Source organism: Artemia sp. Qi Xiang Cuo, chromosome 9 (assembly GCF_049724085.1).
Source record: "Artemia sp. Qi Xiang Cuo chromosome 9, ASM4972408v1, whole genome shotgun sequence".
In the NCBI taxonomy this organism is placed as follows: Eukaryota; Metazoa; Arthropoda; class Branchiopoda; order Anostraca; family Artemiidae; genus Artemia; species Artemia sp. Qi Xiang Cuo.
In genome coordinates, this window is record NC_142802.1 from 40,576,892 (window position 1) to 40,598,801 (window position 21,910).

Here is a 21,910-nt window from a genome sequence, read left to right on the forward strand (position 1 = left end):
TCGCTTTAACTGTCAAGGTCGCGTTTGCCTTTAATTTTATTTTTTTACCATTCTTTTGTCGATATTTTCAATACCATATTCACAGCCATTCTAATATGAAGGAAACTCTTCTTCCTCTAACCCCACCATCTCTGTAAGTTGAGTATTTGCATAGTAATGCATCATGAGTGAAAATTACTGCTAAAAATGGTGCACCGTCGCCATTTTTTTAGGGGGAGGAGTCTGAAACCTTAAAAAGGATTTTTCACGTGATGTTTAAGATTTTCAGTTAATGTGAATACATTGGAAAAAATTGCTTATGGGGGGGGGGGTGCCTCTATCCTCTTTGGTTATGTACAGATAAATGTATATTTATTTCACACTTTAGGTTTGATTTTTGGTTTCATACTTGGAAGTGTTTCTGTAATAGGAGGGAAGTATAACTTCTTCAGAATCCATATTGCATGTTTAAACCAAGTATATGATCCTAAGTGAAGGTATGTTAGGAGGTGAATCACCCAGTTTATGCACAAGATCTGGAGGGCCTCTCATGAAAGTAGGAAAAATACTGCTAGAAATGGTGCACGGTTGCCATTTTTTAGGGGAGGAGTCTGAAACTTTAAAAAGGATTTTTCAGGTAATGTTTAAGATTTTCAGTTAAATGTGAGTACATTGGAAAAACATTGCTTATGAGGGGGGGGGGGTGCCTCTATCCTCTTTGGTTATGCACAGGTAAATGTATATTTATTTCACACTTTAGGTTTGATCTTTGATTTCATGCTTAAAGTATTTCTGTAATAGGAGGGAAGTATAACTTCCTCAGAATCCATATTGTGCGTTTAAACCAAATATATGACCCTAAGTGAAGCTATGTTAGGGGGTAAATCACCCTGTTTATGTACGAGATCTGGAGGGCCTCTCACGAAAGTAGGACACTTTGGCTCTAAAATACATTTTTTGAGGCTTCAGGGACTTTCACACAGATATCCACTGACCTTCCCGCTAGTAGATGGTGTGCAACTATGGAATATTGTATGCTCGTTAGTAAAACTGGATTTATGTTCTCCATAATAAAAGTTCTTTTTGGATGGCTGGGCATATATATAAGGACGACTGCACCACAGCTTTGACATTGGGGAATCATACAAAAGGGAAATATCATCAGGGGGTTTATTTACAATAGTTTTATCAATACATGTTAGATAGACTGTGAATCAATAATTTTTGTTCGTTTTAAGTTTCAACTTCGCTCTTTGCTTCCCTCAGAAAAACCTTGTTTTTTTTAGATTAAGTAACTTAAGAAGAAATCGAGCTTTTATATAATATTGATATTATATGAAATCATAAAAATTGCTTAATATAATACAAAATTGTATATGATGTTATTTAAAATAATTACAATTATATGTAAAACTTACAGTATTCAATGAAAATGTTTAAAATATGTTTTGTTTTCGGTAAGTGTTAAGTGGCGCTCTGACCTTTAGAATGACTAAAGTTTGAGGTACCTGCTACTGTTTGAGGTAATTTCTGTTCATTTTAAATTTGGCTTTTCATCTTTATTTTTAGTCGTCTAAAATTCGAATTATTGTATGACCTTATTTCTACTCGTCTTGGGTTTTAATTTGGCTCTGCTTTTCTTTGAAAAAACTTCTTTGTTGAAAAAATAGTTTTTTAAATTAATTTCTGTCCTTTTTTTTATTGACATAGCTTTATTATTGGTTAAAATTAGGAATATTTGTAATTTTTTCAGTTTTTCTGTTTAATAATTAAAACGCTGTTTTCATAACCTGGATATTCTCTCTTTTGATTTACTTAACTACTTCACCGTAAATAGGATCAAAGTTCTACTGGGGCTAATAGGGCCAAAACTTTTGGGCGAGCCAAATACAAATTTTTTTACCCCCTCCTCCATCATCTCCTGCCTCTAAACAAAAAATATGAAGTGCTCTTGAATCCTCCACCTACCCCCCCCCCCCCCCAAATTCAAAAGTTTCAGCTCGACCCCGATAATTTATTCCCGAGATCATACGAATATGCTATTTTGACAACTGGATGCATGGTTCCGTTTGATCTACATCATCTCCCCCCGAATCAAAATCGAAGTTCTTCTTTGCCTCCTGACGCCCTCTGGAAATTCCAACTCGATGCTTCAAGCTGTACCTGAAATAAAGTAGATACGCTATTTCGATAATCTGGATACACGTGGTTTCCTTCTGTCCACGTCCCTACTTCACTAGGTATAGATTTTATTCCAACATTGATTCATAGTGCCAAATTTTAAAAAGCTTGAAGACCACAGTCTTTAGGCTTTTCCTGTCTGCCTATGCTTAACACCAGGCAAGTAAATTGGGAAGGGGACAGGGGTACAAAGCTTACCCTATTTTGTTATCCAGGGCACAGTTAGTGTCTCGATTTATATTACTTCTTCACTATGGGTAGATTCTAGTCCGAGGGGGGATTTAAGGTGCCAAAACTCTAAAGGCAAATTGGAGATAAAATATTTTTAGGCTTTCTTTCCGCTCCCCCCAATTGTAATTTGAGGTACACGTAGCTCCCCCCCCCCCCAAAAAAAAAATCTTAGAAGTTGCAGTGTGGTCTCCCAAATTGCTCCCAAGATATTGGAGGTACAATAATTTGGTAATCTGGCAACACATAGTGTCTTTGATTTACCTCCCTACTTAACTATAATTAGGTAGAGTCCAATACTACAAAGCCTCTAGGTTTACCAGAGGGAAAATATATTTAGCCTCTCTCCCCAACATAGAATAGAAAGTCCTCTACCCCTTCCTTTTTTTTCTTTTTTTTTAAGCTGTACCCTCTCCCCAAGCCATAATCCAAAACATTCATTTTTTCAACAAGGGGTTTTCCTTGGAACAAGGACTTACGACTGTCAGTTTCAAACTGGTTAGGGGCAATAAATTATTTTGCCTGTTTCCGGGCTCCCTGCGGTAGAATGTGTAATCCATTGTCCCAGTGAATGATCCTTGAAAGTTTCAAGCCAATCGCACATCCAATATCAAACAAGTCCCACCCCCCTTTTCCATTATAAAACGCGTATGTAAGCAATTGGCAGTTAGTATTATGTACAGCCCTTACCCCAGGGCCTCTGGGGACCATTCCCTGGAGGCATTTTGGTGGACCTTTAATCTGTTCAGAAGAAAATAGCGATCTCAAAATTCTGATCGGATGTCTTGGGGTAGGATAGTAGAAAAGGGCATGGAGGGGACTTGCTTTTGACTTTCAAAAAGGAAATTCGAATTTTCAATTTCTAATCGAATGAGTCTCCTCAGAAGTTTCTAAGGCTACCGCTTTCACACAAAGTGGCTGGGGAAAAAATAACTCGTAGAGAGCACATGGTTCTTTGCTTAGGTAGCGCTATAGCGCTAAAGTAGAAACACAACGGAAACTTGCTATGCCTACAAACATCTCAAGCATGGGAATGTTAAGACTGCCGCAATGTAAGGGAACCAATCATTGGTACTAACAATGACCTTGTTAATGTTGAGTGACCTAAGTCTTTTTTTAAATTAACTCTCAGCATCTTCCGTAACCCGTGAATTGAATGAATGTTTTTACATCAGCTAGAAAAAAAGCATCTTTTTGCTCTATTACTCAACTATGCATTTTTGATGCAACTCTGGTATATTTTTGATAAGGGACTTCATTTTTCTTATTAATTCTTCTATCCTTCTTTACATTTTTGTATTAATTCTTGTTGTTTTTATTTCTCTTCTTTTTTGTATAGGATTAGCCTCTGGGATATATGTCTTTGGGGCTACTATTGTGGTTTATCTTTTTGTTTCTTTATTCGAAATAGATAAATGGAATTGAATTACTGTTGAAACAATATTTCTTATGGCCATTTATGGGACTTATGAAAAATTACAGCAGGGCCGTGGCCCCTGGTAATTTACATAAAAAAGTAATAGAAGAATGTCGCAGTGTAGTGGTGAGTTTGTTGGGGCCAACAGAAGCTAAATTTATTGTGTCACCTTTTTCTGGGTTTAAGCTCTACGCAATATATTGAATTTTGACTTCGCATGATTAGAAGCATTTTCCCTAATAATAAGGAATTGAGATAAAAAAAAGGTTTTACTGCCGAATATTAATTAACTTTTAGAAGCCAATTTGTCTAAAAGCCATGTTTAAAAATTATTTACATTCAATTACCATGCTCAGACCTATTAAAATACACCTATTAAACCGAGAAATGTATCTTCTTTTTGAATTTTCTCTTTTTTTTCTTTTTTTTTTTTTTGTTCTGGGACATTGTTGATTTTAATTTTTTTATGACTCATTCATTGCATAGCACTAGGAATTTATTACTTCAATTTTTTTACGCTTTAATCTATGATCCTAGGTTACATTCAACAAAAGGAAGTTCGGCGTCATGAAGAAAGCGTACGAACTGAGCGTACTTTGTGATTGTGAAATAGCGCTTATCATCTTCAGTTCGTCAAATAAACTTTATCAGTATGCCTCGACAGACATGGACAAAGTCCTTCTGAAGTACACGGAATATAATGAACCCCATGAATCTTTAACGAATAAAAACATAATTGATGTAAAAAGCGAGCATGTCGGCCAAATTTGAACCTGAGATCGTGTTCCAACTAACAATTGGTGTGTAGATGGCAATCTTCTATAGGTGAGACTTCTGGGTGGCCAATGTATAACTGTTACAAATTTCCGTTTTTTTTCTAAAATTAAAATTGTCCATGATCAAAGGAGATAAAAAGAGAGAAAGAAAAAAGAGATGTCTCAATTGCTGAAATTATTTGCTGTAGTTCAACGAATCAAAAATTAGATTAATATTATTCTGCAATCTTTTTTCTTTTCTTTTTTCTGTAAGTGAGGGGAGAACTCAAATGTGGCAAATATTTTGAAGTTAAGCGAAAACCATCGAATGATTTTGTCGTTTCTCTTGCGGACGGCTTTCCTACTTGAAAACATTTTCAAAATCTGGTTTTGAGTAATGATGGAAGACTTAAGTTTGTTCTAAGTATTCCTTTCTGTTTCATGTATTTGATCATACTATTGTCTTGGTTTCGCCATAAATGTTACCTAGACGGTTTTTGCTTAACAGAGCAGAATATTATTCCGTGGAAGTTCAGATATAGTTTTTTGTAATATTGATGTAATTGAAGAATTTATTTTTTACTTGAGATTTTAGCACGTTTAACTTGGAAACTCTCAACACACCAATTTTAACTCTTCGAAAAAAAAAACTGATTTTAAATGTCTCTAGCTAAAGTGCCAAAATTATTGATTGTAAATTACTAGCACATTATTGTTTGGAAACCCAGTGAAACTTTATAAGCAAGGATATATTAGAAGAAGAAGAAGAAAGTATTAGTTGTGATATATTAGCGAAATTGAACTTTAAAAAATTATTGTATCACTAAAATTGAGCAAGGTACGATATAGGGGTGAAGCAGGAACTCAAAGGAGCAGGCATCTGTGCTGGTGCTGAAGATTATAAAATCACTGGTGATTTTGGCCCCCATTTCCAAAGACATTAGACATTGTAATATCTAAATACATTATATTCATTTAATTGAATAAGCTTACTTGGAAACCAAGTGAATGATAGGAAAGCCGAAAAGACACATAAGAGCAGAATATTTTAAAAACAGGCTTGAAGCGAAAGCTTTGTTTCGAGGAAACAGGTGCGCTTCTGTGGAAATCTAAATTTTTGACTGAGCCTTTTCGTAGGGTAGTGTAGTTATCTCCTATATTTTGCCGGACTTTTAGATATCTTCAAGGATATATGAAATGCTATTAAAGTTTATCAATGTTCTAAGAGTAAGAATTTTTGCTTGGATGCAGATACAAAACATTGGCCACTTAATTTCTAACTTATGAGAAATTTGCCCGAAAGTCTGCTTGGTCCGTTTGTTTTCTTGTAGTCATCAAAGATTATAAATACTTACAAAAGATGTGGCATCATGGACCAATCTTGTAGAAAAAATAACTATCCAAATAGAGTTTCACTATCAAGAACGTTTCGGTTTTCATAAGCTTTTTACTTGACAATTGGTTCCAATTGATTATCAGTGTGTGTTGGTGTTGTGAAGTTGTTGATGTCACATCTTTTTTTGCTTAGATATAATCTTTGGTAGTCAGTTAAATGCATGGTAATGTTTTGCTCCCATTATAGGTGACTTTTACAAAAAGAAAATTTGGACTCATGAAAAAAGCCTACGAATTGAGTGTTCTGTGTGATTGTGAAATAGCATTGATTATCTTTAGCTCTACAAACAAGCTTTTCCAGTATGCCTCTACTGATATGGACAAAATACTACTCAAATATACTGAATATAATGAACCGCATGAGTCGAGGACTAACAACGATATTGTTGAGGTAGGTTTTTACCTGTTTGTACAAGTTTCTTCCAAATTTCCTAGGCTTCTATTTTTGTCTAGTTTTATCATTTGTACTGGTACAAACTCCGGATAAGCCTACAGTTTTCTTTTTATTTATTTATTCTTATTTTTTACCTTTCTGGAGATACAGAAAGCATTCTCTAGTTGGTTATAGATACAAATTTCTTATAGCAAAAAAAAATCTTCAAGACCAAAAATCAAAATTGTAAGTTCATTCCGATATCCACTGTTTTTGTTCATATATTATGGTAACGGAAAATCTGTTGTGTGAATTTGAAATTTAATGCCATCAATGTGCTTGAAAAAACAGATTTTTTTTTTTTAAGACGAAAGTGGAGCGACATGATCAAGGGGCTCAGTCCCTTGCTCTATCCGCTTAAGTTTAGCTAACGTGTAACCTAAAGCATTTTAGACTGTAATAAATACAGTCAGTTGGTAACTAAAATTATTTTATTTGCCGATTTCTAATACGAGCAAACGAGCCCTTTCAGTCACGAGATATTATGAGAAGGAATTTGTTTTTCTCGTTGCTACGCCGTTCTTTACACTATCGTTCCACTTTTTATAACAAAACTTGGACGTTTAAGAGCAACATTTCCCGTAAAAATTGCGTACTTAGTCAAAATATATTCCCTCGGAGAAGAGAGGTCAAGATTTACATCCTTCCTTTATATTCATCTAAAGTGTTTTTTATGGAAAATTTTTAAAATTTAGGCCTAAAAATGTGTTTTTTTGGGGTTAGTGTACTCTTCCCTCCCCCCCCCCCACTAAAGAAGAACCGAAGATATCCGCTCTAGTAACTGCTTAGGAACTATAATACTCCATCATCGTTGCTTTTACTTGGTATAGGGTCTATGATAAAGATGGATTTTTTAAGACTGTATATATGTTCAGGGATGAATGCTCTACCACTCCCTAGCAGGACTCCTGGAACTGGAAATACAGTGACCTTTAGATAGTTTTAATTCGATTGACTATCTCAGAAGTTTTGCTCCATAAAAATCAAAAATGGCCCATGAAACCCCTTATCAAATTTAATGAATGACTACTGGGTAAAGGGTAATGGGTAAAGTTGGATGAAATAATTTTTCGATTGACCAATTTTACTTTTTTTGACATTCACTCACAGTGCAATCCATTAATTAATCAACCCATCAATTCTCACTTTCTTTTTCGAAAACTGTTTACTCGTGGTTGGAACTCAGCCCCAACAACAATTTCCTTTAGTTAGATCGAACCTTCACAGTCTCTGTCGAGTTTTTGAAATATTGTAGAAACTTAGCTGCAAGGGGTCCACCGGAACCAGCAATATTTTGAAAGTGGTCTAACCTCTGGTCTATTCTTTGTTCTACCATAAATAACTAAATGAAATAAGAGAAAAAAAAAGAGACAAATTAAGCAATATTCAAGATATGCAGATGAACCAAAGAATGTATGGATTAGTAATAAGAGCGAAGGTACAAAAAAAATATCAAAGCTTGAGAAAAAAATTAATACAAATATTATTAAACGAAATAATGATAAAATTTAGTGATACAAAGAAGATTTTGTAAAAAGTACGTAATTAAGCATTAGCTCTCAGATTTGCCTTTATAAAGCTGTACAATGTTTCAATGCACCTCTTGCGCTAGGGAAAAAAGTACTTGTCAGCGCCATCCAATTTCAAATATTATTATCATTAATTTTTAAGTTGGGAGAGGGGGATAAAAACCGTGCTGAAGGGATTTTGACCATGGTGATTCCAATGGTATATTGGTACCGGTTAATTATACGGAACACACTCAAGAAGTTTGCTGAATGTACGATCTATGAAAACCGGTTTCATAGCCACAAAGACAAATAACGAGTGACAGAATGCATTGCTATGTATTTGCACATTAGGAAGAGTGGGAGTAAGGCTAGGTTACTTTACCCCCACACCCCCCTAATGTGCAAATACATAGCCCAAATTATAATGTTACATAAATTAAAGTATTATATTTTCATTATATTTTGGTATATTTCATTAGGATTAACCTAACTTCACTTTTTGGGTCTTTCCGTACCATTAACAAGTACCTATTTTATTTGATCCTCCACCGATTTCAAAGGTTATGAAGCTCTTTTTCGAAATCCCAATGAAATTGTTCTCGTTGTTACTATTTACTTTTAAGCTTAACATGGATAAAAGTTACCATGGTACTTATCTGTTATAGTGGCGACACTCAAGAAGTTTTAGTAGGTTAATCCTAATGAAATATACCTGAGTATGATGAAAATATAATACTTTAGAAGCAAATTTGGTCTATATATTTGTACATTAGGGGAGAGTAGGTGTAAAGTATAGCGGGCCTGCATGCAAAATGTGCTAGGTACAATAATTGTCCATATTATGAAGCAAGAATTGTTTTCTAACTTCACACTGTCCAAATACTTCACCCCTCCTCCCCCCTTCCCTAATGTTTAAATATATTACCCAAATTATATATTTCCCATCTATGCTGTGACTTGCCTTTGTCTTTGGTACTTGTCGCTTATTGGAAATACACTCAAGAATTACGCTTAGGTTACATCTCAGAGAACCGGTTTCATAGCTACAAAAACAAGTGATGGATAATACAATACATTGGACTTGTGTAATTTTGGCTGTATTTTTGCCCCTTAGGGGGGGGGGGTTAGGTTATGTTAGGTTAGGTTTATCATGTTGTGTTATATTTCATTAGGATTAATCTAACTCCACTTCTTGGGTGTGTTTCCAATAACCGACAAGTACCAACATAGTTTTGTATATTTCAATCTTTCTTATCGAAAGAACTATTTTAGCTTTCAACACCACGTCAGGTATTCCACGACCGTACGTACCCCAGACTTGAATCTGAGATCTTTCATTTGCATAATTGCTTCATTGAGTGTCATTGGGATCCCGAAATTGTTTGGGACGAAATTCCATTGCCATCCTAATTCCAACACTGTATAATACTCTCACCTTTGAATGCCGATGATAAACTTTTTTTATTTGATAGTTAGTCATTTGAATGAGTTGTGGCCTCCCCGAAGTGTATCTTGAAAAACTTAAAATACTCTCGACCAAAATGTCCGCAAGATTCTGAATTAAACAATGCATAAGCATAGCACGCCTATCTTTCTTCGAAGATTTATTCGCGAGTCGATATATGTATAACGAGCACTTCTTCATATCTTTGGGTTGTTACCCTGGCGGTTGTATGGGTCACGTTAACTTTAAAAAAACATTTTTTTTTCTTAACTTTTTGGTTAAAAGGGTTGCCATGAAATAATGAAATAAATGCCATGAAATATATAAATAACGCCCTGTTTTGTCGCACTGGGCCCCAGGAATTGAAAATATTACAGAAGTCACCTAGTTTAGGCCTTCAATCAGTTTTTGGCTAAAATAAAAAAAAGCACTGAGTAACCTACTTTCCACCGTTAAGGACTTAAAAATTATGTCAGGGAGTTTTTGGACAACCAGAATTTTGCGTTGTAATGCTCGTTAAGATTGGGTCCTTTTCGGGGGGTGTTTCCAACTTTTTTCTGAGATATTGCAAATTTCCCAATGCTAATAACTCTTGCTGGGCACCTTTAAACTTAACAGTTTGACGTATATAAAATTATCATGAGAAATATATTCTATTGATGTATACATAGGCAAAATGCACGCTCCCAAGATTTGAGGCATAAGATATAAAACATGTAATTAAGCATCGGCTATCCACCCCCTGAAATAAAACGGTAAGAATCTGAAGTGCTTTGTTTAGCATGTACTCATTTCGGATTGAGTTTCTCTTTCTGGGGGGGGGGGGTCACAATGGAAACTCATGGTTGGTGGAAGTATTTTGACCAATATTCCTGTCTATAAGTTGCCTGTGGAATCAATCACTATTACTGTGATTGTGACAGGTGGCTCTCGGTGCCTCAACTCTGGTATGCACTTTGATCTATAAACACTCATTATTACTCCTTTCTTAAACATTCTTGTCAATAAATGTTGCTCCATAGAAACTTATTCAATCCTTGCAGTGCCGAAGTACATAGAAACCTTTAATGTGTTCGAAAAACATTAACTGGAAATAATTTCTGCTAAGGCCTAATTGGATAAAGTATGGAGAATGCTTCGATGTAACAAGCTGTCTTTTCCTTCCTTTTTTTTTTTTTTTTTTTTTTTTTTACTCTTCAATATTGCAATATTTGACATATTTGATGGTATTGATTGTGGATACAATAAACCAAAGTAGGTTCACGGGACAAATTAATTGGCAGTTTATAAAGAAGAGGAACATACCCCAATTAAAAATGTGCGTGTTGGCGGATTAGCAAAAAAATTTAATGCCAGAGGTTAGTTATGTTTATTTTTCAAAATGAGAATTGGAGGCCATAGAATTCATAATATGGCTCAAAATAAAACACCAGGTAACACAACAAAACTTAACGAAAAAGATCATTAATTTTGCAATCAATTGCAATCAAGCCGGACCCCAGGTCCACCTGGGACCTAATTTGTTATGATTGTACAAAATATAATTAAAAGAAAAAAGAAAATAATCAGCCTTTTTTAGAGAGAGAGAGGGGGTGGGAGTCATAAAAGCCAATTCTAATATGAAGTGACCAAAATGAAGTGTCTTGGAGTTGTGAATATTCTAGATACGTTGTTTTCGCTTGGCATTGATCAATGGCATCTATTAGAGGCATTTTGAAAATTATCTTTTTAGTGGTATTTTAGTTGAAAATGCCTTTTTAGTAATTTCAGTGAATAAATAAAAAATTCCCCCTCCCAGTTTTTGAAAAATACATCTTGCCCCCCCCCCCCTCAACTTCTAAATTTTCGTTAATTGACTTCACTGGGATTGACGATATTTTCGGATAGAGGTAATGTTAAGAAAATTATTCAGAGGGTAATGGTGATACGAGAGTCTGGTCGGGATATTTAACAAGTACCTTATTTTGGTGATAATCATTTGACGTAGTTGCCGAAAATTGGAGGTAATGGCAGTGATACCCTCAGAACCCTGTCGGATCACCCCAGTTTGTCCTGGAATTTCTGTTGTGGACTGTTGAATTATTAACTATTGAATTTTTAATTTTTATCCAACCAGCTTCGTATTTTTTTATTGTTGTAGCTATGATGAACTTTCAATTGCCCTTTTGATAATAGCTGATTTAGAATATTCAAATGCATGCTCGCTTGACCTTAACGAATTCACAACCTATATGTGTCGTATGAGAATTTTTTTCTATCCTGCCACATGTGTCAAGCTAATAGGAATTTATAGTTGTTGTTTTTTTTCAGTCTATCTGATTTTAAAGAACTTGTTTTGCGTGAGATTTTATTTTATTTTTGTATCCTGAGCCACCGCTAGTACTAATTAAAAAAATTGTGCACGTTTTTGCGGTGTTGACCGTCCCATCTAATATTAAACCTAAATAAAAAATCAGGAAAAATTAAGCACATGAGCACTAACCCCTCTTAAGTACGATGACTCATTTTTGAGCTACCGCTTTCTATCTGAGAGGCAATCGAATAGCAATGTCTTTTCCGATTAAAAAATTAGTTGATTTTCTTATTAGAAATTTAATCGAAATTCCAAGCTTATAACTTTGAATTCAAAATCTTTTTGTTAATATGCTACTTTTTTTTTATTAGTAACCCAAAGGAAATACACAGTTTTGACTGTTACCCATATATATCGAAATTGCCTGAATTTTTAATGCAAACTTATTTTACGGTTCAACTGATATTCATTGTGAAATTTATTTAAAATGTATTTTCTTAAATTAACATTTAAAAATACAAATCTCAGATATAAGAATACCAAATTAGAATTCAAAATATTCACGACGCTATTAGAAAGAGGGTCCCTAAAATCGAAAAATTGCAGTCGACAACAATTAATGGCATCTTTGCCCGTCAAATTGTCATGTATCAGAAATAATGCTCTTTCAAGTTATATTTACGTTTGAAGTTCAACAATTAAAATCTCTAAGAATAACATTTAGAAGAAGAACCAAAGAGGTGGTTGCCTATCAAGAACGATAAATAAATAAAAAAAAAGGTAGGTCAGTGATTATTTAAAGCAAAAACAAACTAAAATACTAATTTAAAGAATTCAAGGAATCTTCGACCCTTAACTTTTGTCTCTTTGAAGGCTTTAAACAAGAAGGAGCATAAAAATGGAGGCTGCAGTCCAAATAGTGATGATGATGGCGATGGCCCCTTAGAATATTCTCTTACCCCAAGAACGGAGTCAAAATTTTCTCGGATCGACGAAGAGTTCCAGCTGATGATGCAAAGACAACATTTAGCAGGAAGAGTAAGTTGTTGATTAATATTTGGATTTTTTCTTTTTTTGTAACAGGAAATAAGAATTTTTCGAAATAGATGTCGTTTTCAGTAAAGCGCAAATAACACTCTAGCCTTTAGGGGGGTTTTATTGTTGTAATTTCTGTTGGTTTTAAGTTTTACTTGATTATTCATTTTAAGTTATATTTCTTTTACGTTGCATTTTATTTATTCATAGTTATATCTGTTATTTTTATGTTCTTCTCAATTATTCATTTTAGTTTCTATTCTTTTTAGGTTCCATTTATTCACTCGTAGTAATTTTTGTTCATTTTAAGTTTTGCCTATTATACGATTCTATTTCTCTATGTTCTATGTTTTAATATCGCCTTTACATCTTTTTTTGAAAAACATTTTTTCGAGCACGTTTTTGAAAATTACTTAAATTAAAAACAAGATAGTAACCTAACTTTAGCCCACAATAACCAAAATTTAAAAATGTGTTTAAAAAATTGTCAAGCGAGGATGAATTGCTCTTGGAAGCTGATTCGGAAATGATAACTGTAAATTCGGTTAAACTTAATGGTAAAGGCCTATTGCAAAATAAGGGGAAAAAGGAAGACAATATTGAGCGTTGGTATTAGCTATGAGGGTTTTGGTTTACCTTTCTATTTGTTTGTTTGTTTTTTTCAAGTCTTGTTAGCTGCTATCCATGGGTGCATGTACATACTCGGGCCCTCCGAAATCCTGTACTTTCCCAAATTTTTGGGCACTTCTTATTTAAATTAAAACAAATTACCCACTGCCCCTAAAAAAAGTTCCTGCTTGCGTGTTTGCACAGGCGTGGTCATTTTGGAGAAGGTATAACGGAGGGAAAGGTTCAGATTTGGCGACTGTTTGTTCAAAATACTCATTGGTAGCACTATGGATTAATGCTCTGCTTGACAATGCAGGGTTCAGTGTTCAATTCCTGCTGCCGCAAGGTTGTGCCACGGGCCAGCTACATGTCCTTATAAAAAAGAACCCGCAAGTGTGCTGTTAATGACTCTGGAGGATGTTTATTATTTTCTTTTTTTGATTCTGCACAGGAGGAGAAGGAGGTAGCCTCAGAAACCTTCAGAACTAATCTCTTTTCTTTTACTCTACCTCTGCTATCACCTATTTATTATCTCCTATTCTAACGTTTCCTTTATCGCAATTGTATGATTAGTTTTGGAAACCAATAGATATCCTTTAAGGGCCAATCATAATTGCTGTCAGTGGCTAAAGTTGTTTTCTGGTATTAAAGTGATTACGAAATTTGTTGTGAACAAGCCGTATATAATTTAAGCTTGTAAAACAGCGAAATAGAATGACCGCACGACATTGTGGCTTAAAAACGATTGTAAATTATATAGGAAGGATGTGTTTGTTGTTTCCATACCAAACTCCATTATGCACAAATTGCTTCTTTTTTCCTAATTGATCTACGTGCATGTCAGATTTGGAGTTAGCCATGCCTGTACAACATGGCACCAAGGGCAACAGAGTCGAAGACTAAAATCTTGCGAGCTATTTCTATTGCAGCAGGAATCCAATGGCACTAAATTTAACCATCCAAAATCAAAACATGCCTTACATGCTTGTCATATTTTAAGGTTTGGTTTAAGTTTCGTGAAAAAATACTATGGATTTAGTATGATTTCATGACGTCATAAGACGTTAACATATCAAAAATATAATTTTTGTGAAAATCACATCTTACTTTAATTCAATCACTTTTAACTCTTAAGAACTGCACTAAAACTTTCAGTGTCCAGTTAATTGCACCCTTTCCTCAAGGCCGTATCCAGGGGAGGGGGTATAGGGTTTAACCGCCCCCCCCCCCCGAAATTCTTGCTTGACTCGTAGAAACTTATCGAAAACACATATAAACGAATTTTTGGTGAGTTTCTTAAGATTTTTTGTACCTACCCCCCCTCCCCCTGGAAAAGTTCTGGATATAACCCTTACCTCTCCGAAGTTTCTAAGACCAGCCATTCTGTCTGAAGTGATCGGAAAAAAGAAGAAAATACGTTGACTGGTCTTTCGTTGGCTTCCATACATGTATATGTTTCTTCCCTGCATGCTACTAAAATTCCTATGATGTCAACTTTTTCCTGGATAACCGACCAAATATAAGTTATGTGGTATTTTGATTGAATTTAAAGTTATATCACCCTTGGGTGGATCTGCTTGTGATTTTTGATAACATTCAGGAAAACGGAAGATGATAATTCTATAAGTTATTAATTCAATTCCTTGAGAAATATTCTTTTTCGTTGATTGGAACTAAATAAACGTCTCTTTTTATAAGTTTTAGTTTGCTTTTACTTATCATTTTATTTGGTACGTTAAAGGTTTATAATGGATCGTCGTTATTAGACTTTATCACTTTCGGCCGGAACTATTTACTACTTTTTTGTATAACTAATAGCTTACATACACATATAATAGAATTGTTTATTTACTTTTTTGTCGAGCAAACATTATAGTCACCATGTTGGGGGATTACGGAGTTTGAATTGGTGGTTGGCTTGCGACCCACTGACAGCATGTTTGTATACTAGATAAATGTGTAACAGTTTTCATATTTGACCACAAACTTTTACTGAATATCTCAAGTCTGTTCAATCGAAGCTCTGCTGTAGGCATAGATACTTGTAGAGATCGGGCCTAGTTACATTATATAAGTACCAGCTTAAAGATGCCGGATGCCTATGTGCATTTTCCCGGGAAGGCAAAGGTTTCATTTCTTTTTCAGGATAGAGTCAAATCCTTTAAAGATGAATGTCGTCTTATAAGGGACGGAGATAGGGAGTTAGGCCTAAAAGCCTTTGCCTTTCTTGTCGCGGATGTCCATTGGTACTTCGTGCATTTGTCATATCGTAGTGCATCTTTGTACATCTGTTATACTTTAATGGATGAGCAAGAATAGAATATGATTGACCTTTGTCTGCAGTAACCTCTAAGGAATTTATGAGAACAAAATTAATCTTAGGACTGCAGACCCCTCTTATAAACATTAAATTTCCCGTATCAGCTAAATCTCACTAGAGAGATTTTTTTCTCACTAGATAATTTTTGAAAATCATTTTTATGTTTTTGGTTGCTATGGGCCGAGGTTTGTCCTTTACTGGGTTGCAGATTATCCTGCAACTATAAAAACAGCATTATCAATTCATCTTTACGTTGTTTTGCTATGGATTTTATATATATATATATATATATATATATATATATATATATATATATATATATATATATATATATATATATATATATATATATATATATATATATATATATATATATATATATATATATATATATATATATATATATATATATATATATATATATATATATATATATATATATATATATATATATATATATATATATATATATATATATATATATAGGCCTATATATATTTAAAGCCTCATAATTGAAAATTTGATTATTTCTTCAAGGGCTGACCAGAAAGTAATTATATTTGATGTATCACGATTTGAATCCTCACATAGTAGCAGATGCATATGTAGGACCTTGATTTTTAGGAGAGCATTTTGGGAGGAGTGAATTAAGAAAAAAGCGAAACGAAGACGATTATAAAAAAAATAAGGGAAACTACGGGCAGTGGTTTTAGATTTGAAGGGAGGGCACGAACCTGATGTGTCCCTTCCTGAGGCTTACCTGTTTACTTACTGCTAGTAAATACCAATTACCGCCTTGAATCTCCTGTTCGCACTGACAAAAATGCTGTTTTTTTTTTTAACCAATTTCAGGTAGTATTGGGGAGGGAGGAATCCTTTTTAAGAACATCGAAACCCCCATTTGTGTGTGTTCTAATTGATATTTTTGAAGTGTGTGCTGATGCCTACTTTTTCTAGAATTCTTTGGCTCAGTCGTACAACCTACCCGTTTCAGTACCTGTAAATAATGCACAGTCCTCAAATTATGCAGATGCTGCTAGTCTATTACATGGTAATTCACAGATAACTGTTAATACCGCAAGTCCTCGCCCCCCGTCTAATGCAGGTAATAATTTTCTCTTTTTTGTTCATAAACCGTCATCTGTTCAAAGTACAGCTTTCCTGATTGAGGGATATATTTGGGATTGTTTTGTGCCAGACGCCATTCTTTAAAAACTAAATAGTTTAAGTCTACCAAGAAAGTGACTGCGCAGGCTGCCTGGGCATCTCCTCAGAATGCACAAAGACTGTAATTCAAGAATCAGCCGTTTTAATCGCTTATTATCACTTGACGCGACCTTGATAAAGTGAGCGCAATGGCGTAAATGTTGTACAGCCCTCTCTAATAATAAATCAGTCTCTTTGCCTGTATCCCGTGAGAATATGTATAAATAATGAGAATTTACAGGATTCCTATATGTTCCAATACAACGTAGGTATTTTCGAAGACACGCAACAGTATAATTCAACAAGATTTACTTTTACAATGTAAGACGAAGAAGATTGTGCCACCTTCGATAAAATTTAATTTACATTTAGGCACTTTTAAAGGATAAAAGTGGAAACAGAGCTTTGATAGTGATAGAAAAATTTTAAAAGGGTATAAAAAAAAAACTTTAAAAAAAGAGTATATATGCTGATGACGGTTACTGTATATGTGATTGAAATGTTCAGTTTTTTGTCATTGTTTTCCCCTGTCTAATAAAAGGATTTATCCCTATTTGAACTGTTATTTGTATGTTCCAATACAGCTCCCTCAATACTCAAACAGTCTTGTTTTCTGTGTGTGGATTCGACACGTTATGAATAAAAGGCAAATCTATGGACCATGATTGTCCAACCCCTGGCTCTATAGAGTCATCATTATATGGATACAACCTCTTTGGGCGCATAGTCGGGAATGGGTTTGGTATCTTTTTTTCTTTTTCTCTTCATTTGCGGAATTTAATTATTATGGAGGAATGTCTTATCGGATTTGACAACTTGATAGATAAGAATGCATCTCCGAAGGTCAATATTTTTTGATTATTTTTGAATGGATAAGTACCTTTTTTGACAGAAAAAGAGAAGGATAGGTAAATAGACACCAGCGTTCAACTTTATTTGTAGAAGAGAGGAAATTTCGGCGAAAACTACCACATTCAGTTAATTCCGATAAATAATTGGTACTCTCGTAAAATCCAGAACACGCTCGAGAAATGAAGTTAGATTAATCATAATGAAATATACCAAACGTGATGAAAATATAATACTTTAGTTACTATAATAATATAATTTGGGCTATATATTTGCATATTAGGATGAGGTGGGGGTAAATTAACTTAACCTAGCCTAACATTACCCCCCCCCCCCCTTCCCCCTAATGTGCAAATATATAGCCCAAATTATACAGGTCCAATGCATTCTGCTACGCGTCATTTGTATTTGTAGCTATGAAACCGGTTATTTTAGATCTTTCATTAAGCAAACTTCTCTAGTGTGTTCTGGATTGTACGGGAGTACCAAATATTTCTCTGTCCTTGGCTAAATACCGTTTCTTAGACTTTCAATTTTGTATTTTAATTTACATTACTAATTTTTGAAAGCCTGTGCTAGACTTATTGCAATCTACCGATTCTTCCCATCTTTTTTAAGGATTTATTTAGTAAATACAAGTGGAAAGGTTTGGAGGATCAGATCCCCTGCCTCCCTGAAACATGAACAATTTATTCTCCTGAAACAGAATCTGTGCTAAACCATGGATAAAAGGATGGAAAATAAGTGGGCATTCCCCTTTTTTTCTTTTTTTTTACACATTCGTTAAATGAACAATAAATTTCCAGCAGATTTTTGTGGGAATTTTTCTTAGATATCCGTAATCCTTAGAAATGTAACTCATTACATTTCTATTGTAATGATGTAAGAAAAGAGTAGGAAGAGTGAATGAGTTTGGTTTATGATGAAATATTGTTCGACGCTGCTCAAGCCACAATAGTCGCTTAATAAAACGTCATACGTTCTTACTATTTCTACGTTTGGTTGATAATGTTATTTTAAAAATGTGGTGAGTGCCAGTTAAGTATGATGTAATTATTAGTTGAAAATAAAATACATCGCGTCTCATTCCATTTTGATGCAGCTATATTATTTCTGTGTCACATGGTGTCATCGGCCTATTTGTGCAACCTAAAAATAGGTTTTGTATGGAAACATCAAATCTCTATGGAAACTTTGTGACGGCATTGACGTGAATACTATACATAGTTGCATTTGTGTCTCTAGATATCAAAAGAGATGTGAGAGTATTTTGTGAGGATTGTGGCCTACACCCTGCACACTCACACCCACACATCGAAATTGCAGTTTAGCCTCAAGTTTTCTAAAATTCTCAGGGGTATGAAGGGCTTATCTTGAGGTGACTCCCCTTTTCCTCCTTGTGTGTGTAGACATATCCCATTTTGGCTGTCCGACACTTGCACTATTGAGATGGATTGCAGACTGTAAAATCCTGCTGTTTTTCTCCTAATATTTCTATTTGGTCTGCTGTTATGTTGCGAGCGATATAAATCGTTGGATAAAGGATAATCAAGCCAATAATACGGAATAAGCTATTTAAAGAATAGACGACACTTACGGATTAAAAGTCGTAAATAACAATAATAACTATCTCCAATGCGAAAAGGCAAGTTGATTAGTTGTTGCGCAAGAAGTTTCCTGAACATCCTTTATGAAAAAAAAAATGAATGAGACATCAGTGCTATCAATGGGAAAATGGGATTGTCCCGGCTGTTAAGGGTAATGGAATGTCAACTTTTAATTTGTTGCTTTCGATAATGGCAAATCCAATGGGTTGGTTCTCATTTCAATTGGATATCATGTTTGGGGGGGCGGGGGTGGTCATTTTGGAATTCTCAAAAATTCTTATCTGCGTTTATACATTTCGGCTACCATGGGCGTTTTACTAGGTTGCAGCTACTACTGCAGGTATGATTTAATAGGTCCTGCTTATCAAAGCTAAAATTTGTATAAAGTATAATCACTTAACGTAGCAGACCGTCCCGTATGAAGTCCCAAAAAATCCCCAGATCGACCCACGTCCCTGCTAAACAAGAAAGATATCGCAAGAGTTTTGTTCCGAGTTTTCTTGAAGTGTATAATAGCTAGGAAAACTAGTCATTAATTTAATTTTCTTTTCTTTTTGATTTTTTAAAAACTAACTTTTGCCTGATTTTATTTATGTATTTTTACTGACGTGAACATCATTGATGTCACTAAATTATTTGTGATGCGAAATTCAAATTTGGCAACCATGCTGTGAAAGACATTTTTTAATTAAGTTCTATTCTATTTTACGTCATAGAATAAATAAAATTATAGGGAGTTTCCCGTTTTTGAAACATCTCCTCTGTGTTTTGAATTTAATTTTGACCATATTTGTTAGCCATCCATTAGCTGAATTATTTTGATTTTTTTAATATACGAACTATATCTTTTGGTCTGTTGTAATGACGTTCGAGGGCGTTTAATGTATCAAGCACAATATCATGAATGCTACATGGGTCTATTACCTTAATTCAGAGAATAAACAATGTAATTCTAAGAGCTCTGGAAGTTTTCAAATCCGTCGTCTGAGCAACTAAAATCACCTACGACATGAGTTCAAAGGAGGTTATCTATTAAGATCAATGAAATTTCTCAGTGACGGTGTCATAGTGATTTCAAAAGAAAATATACTGTTACAGTTGACGAAAAAAAAGGGAAAAAAAAAGATATCGTCAAGCACCGTTGCCACCAGCGGTACAACTGAACCATTTTGTTAAAATTTGTTAGTTATGAAACCGTCAAAAAAAAAAAAAAAATGGTACAGATTAAACAGTTTGGCACAATGAAGTCTTTTTTTTATAACTTTGTTTTATTATGCATCTGTTTCAAAATTTTCCAATGTTTTTCATGATTCTGATAATAACAAGTAGTCAAATACTGCAGGTGTGTGAAAAAGACAATTGAATTTGTTAGCGATTATTTAATAAACGCGCTATTATGTAAGTATAAACTTGACAAGAATTTATTTGAAGGATTCATCATGTGGGATCCCCTTTATGTGATTTGTTCAAATAAAAAACTGTGACCTGAAGTACACTTCTTTGTGTTTCGCCCCCTCCCTTTTACATCACCGCTTAAGGAGAAATCCTCCTTTACCCCCTGGAAAAGGTCGACCCTGTGTGTATCTGAGGCTTCATAAAATAAGCAGCAGAATTTGACCCTATTGTTATGCACAATGAAGATTGTGGCAAGTGTCAGAAGGTTCTGAAGTTGATACTTTGCGACACCCAACTGTCATATTTGCATGAAAAATTAATTGTTTATGACATCTAATGAAATATTGAAGAATAATTGAACCACTTGTTTTGTATGCTTAACAGCGTAATCCATTTTTAAATTCACTAAAGTTTTGAATCTGACCTGAATCCCGGAATGAATGTGACCGTGTCCGTCCGACTTTAATTAATGCCTTTTCCAAGCTTTTTTTCTGTTTCTCTATTCAATGGAAAATATTCGACTATGTTCGGAGGCGTAACTAAGGTTTTCAATTCCCGGGGGCAATATTGATTTTTACCCCCCCCCCCCCCCAAACCCCACCATCACGATCACAATGTAAGTAGATCATAGTATTGACACAAATACTCAGTTTGGTGCCCCTTCAGAGATTGTGCCCTGAGACAGCCATCCCCCCTAGCTACGCCACTGATTATGTTTCCGCTTGATGTGGTAGAAAATTAATTATTCTTCATTTCACCACAGTACTAAGCTCAAGAAGCAATTGATCAAGCAAGTTCAGGAACCATCTACCTAATTCGTGGTCTTAAACGTATTTGTCAACGATAATAGGATTATCTTGTATTAATGTTTCCTTACATTGCAGGTGGAATGCTAGATATGAGTATTGGTTCCAATGGCTATGTATCGTCTGCAAGTCCTGAATCTGGAGGAACACCTCCTCCTGCACAGGTCACCTTAAAACCTCCAATCCAACGATCAGGGTCACCATTGACTGCGAGTCATCTTTCGGCAAGAGCCGGTCTCAAAGTTTCAATACCAGGATCTGGACAGTCAACGAATACAGGATCCTCATTGAATCATCTTCACGAAGTAAGTTCGTATTGCATTAGCCAGTTGCAGTAGTGCTTCATTCCTCCCAAGGCAAATGCAAATGTAGAGTCTCCAAGTAGTTACTATCTGGCAATGAGTTGAACTTTAGTATCGAATAAATTATTAAGGATCATGGTAAATC

General features: G+C 34.7%; 1 protein-coding gene across 9 annotated transcripts in view; it reads left to right on the forward strand.

Moving 5' to 3' along the window:
* Positions 1–21,910, forward strand: part of Mef2 (myocyte enhancer factor 2) — a 192,528-nt gene that overhangs the window by 153,013 nt on the left and 17,605 nt on the right. For 4 of the 9 annotated variants that reach the window (XM_089094553.1, XM_089094556.1, XM_089094554.1 and 1 more), the window contains 5 exons: positions 4,343–4,546; positions 6,143–6,346; positions 12,510–12,674; positions 16,558–16,705; positions 21,542–21,768. In XM_089094553.1, coding sequence (XP_088950679.1) covers positions 4,343–4,546; positions 6,143–6,346; positions 12,510–12,674; positions 16,558–16,705; positions 21,542–21,768 — 948 coding nt within the window. Of the gene's footprint in view, positions 1–4,342; positions 4,631–6,142; positions 6,347–12,509; positions 12,675–16,557; positions 16,706–21,541; positions 21,769–21,910 lie in introns of those variants that run through there. The other 5 variants (XM_089094557.1, XM_089094558.1, XM_089094559.1 and 2 more) reach the window with 3 other exon arrangements.